At 48.1% G+C, this 1,344-nt stretch overlaps 1 protein-coding gene across 1 annotated transcript in view; it reads left to right on the top strand.

Moving 5' to 3' along the window:
* The window catches only part of LOC113616847 (aromatase-like), a gene marked incomplete at both ends in the record, with an annotated part of 9,186 nt that extends 8,121 nt beyond the window's left edge, over positions 1 to 1,065 (top strand). The window contains one exon of the mRNA XM_027100228.1: positions 986 to 1,065. Coding sequence (XP_026956029.1) covers positions 986 to 1,065 — 80 coding nt within the window. The remainder of the gene's footprint in view (positions 1 to 985) is intronic.
* Between the last annotated feature and the right edge of the window lie 279 nt (positions 1,066 to 1,344).

Raw genomic sequence — 1,344 nt, forward strand, 5'->3', positions numbered from 1 at the left:
GGAGCACAGGCTCTGGACGCGCAGGCTCAGCGGCCATGGCTCACGGGCCCAGCCGCTCCGCGGCATGTGGGATCCTCCCGGACCGGGGCACGAACCCATGTCCCCCGCATCAGCAGGCGGACCCTCAACCACTGCGCCACCAGGGAAGCCCCACTGTTAATATTTTGATGTGTATTCTTCAAGGTCTTTTTTGATGGGCACATAAACACATATATGTGGTTCTATTTGTCTGTGTGTAAACAAACATGGGATCATCCACAAGGATTTGCTACCTTATCAGTGACAAAAGGCTTTTGACGGTCCACCCAGGGAAATGGCTTTCATTTTCTGCAGTGTTTCTGGGTTTCAAGCAGCCCGTTCTTCCAGGTGGTGGCAGAGGGAGGAGGTAAGGGTGATGATAGCAGAGGCAGGGGAGCGATCAGTTTCCCTCCCCCACTCTCTCCTCCTCCTCTGCAGGAGAGCCTCCAGGTCCCTGCTCAGCTCTTCCCCACTCTGTCCCCTCCCTGCTCTGCCATTGCTTCAGCATCACTCTGCCACTGCTTTGGATATCCCCACCCTTCCCTGGAGACACTGCCACGTTCAGAAGAAGTCAGAATTGCTTTCTGGAGAAAACAGAATGCCTTATTTGGAGTGTGCTTCACATAAGTAATCTCTTTAGGAACACATTTCAGACATATGCGAAGAGGTATCAGTAATGATATAGATTTTTCTTTCTTGACTTTACAGGTCTCTGTGAAACAACCTATTTTGTTGTTAAAAGGCACCATGTATTTTTTAAACTTTTTATCTTATTTATCTTTAAAACCATTTGAGTGCTGCTTGAAACAGATGACAAGGGGAAATTTCATACACGGATTAAATATGTGAAAGGGTTCTGCAGACGCGTTGCCATAGGAGGGCCACTGCCTGGGAAGGTAGATAGCAAGGAGCCAGAATGACATCCGGGTTTCAAATTCTGGAATGTTTTCTCAAGCACCCTTTTCAGGTTATGGGTTCTGTGCCAGGTGCAAGGGCACCGCGGTGAACAAGCCAGTGCCATCCCTGCAGTCCTGGGCTCTCAGTCTCGTGAGAAAAAGAGAATTCAAGAAACAAGCTCAGTGGAGTGAGAGAGAGTCACAGAATGATGGGGGTACAGGCAACACAGGGGAAACTGCTCTTGAGATCATAAACCTTTAATACAATTTCCTTGAGACATGAAAAGTTCTTGTGCCCCTTGATATCCCCCTGACACGACAGTCCTCTTGAAAGATAAAACTGGGACAACCACTAGTACATGTATACTTGTTCCCCCTAGACCCACAGGACTGGTAATTACTTCTAAAAGTATGCCTTTTGTTACCTTCT

Source organism: Aethalodelphis obliquidens, unplaced genomic scaffold (assembly GCF_003676395.1).
Source record: "Aethalodelphis obliquidens isolate GAN/ISIS:26980383/991018 unplaced genomic scaffold, ASM367639v1 scaffold642, whole genome shotgun sequence".
NCBI lineage: Eukaryota > Metazoa > Chordata > Mammalia > Artiodactyla > Delphinidae > Aethalodelphis > Aethalodelphis obliquidens.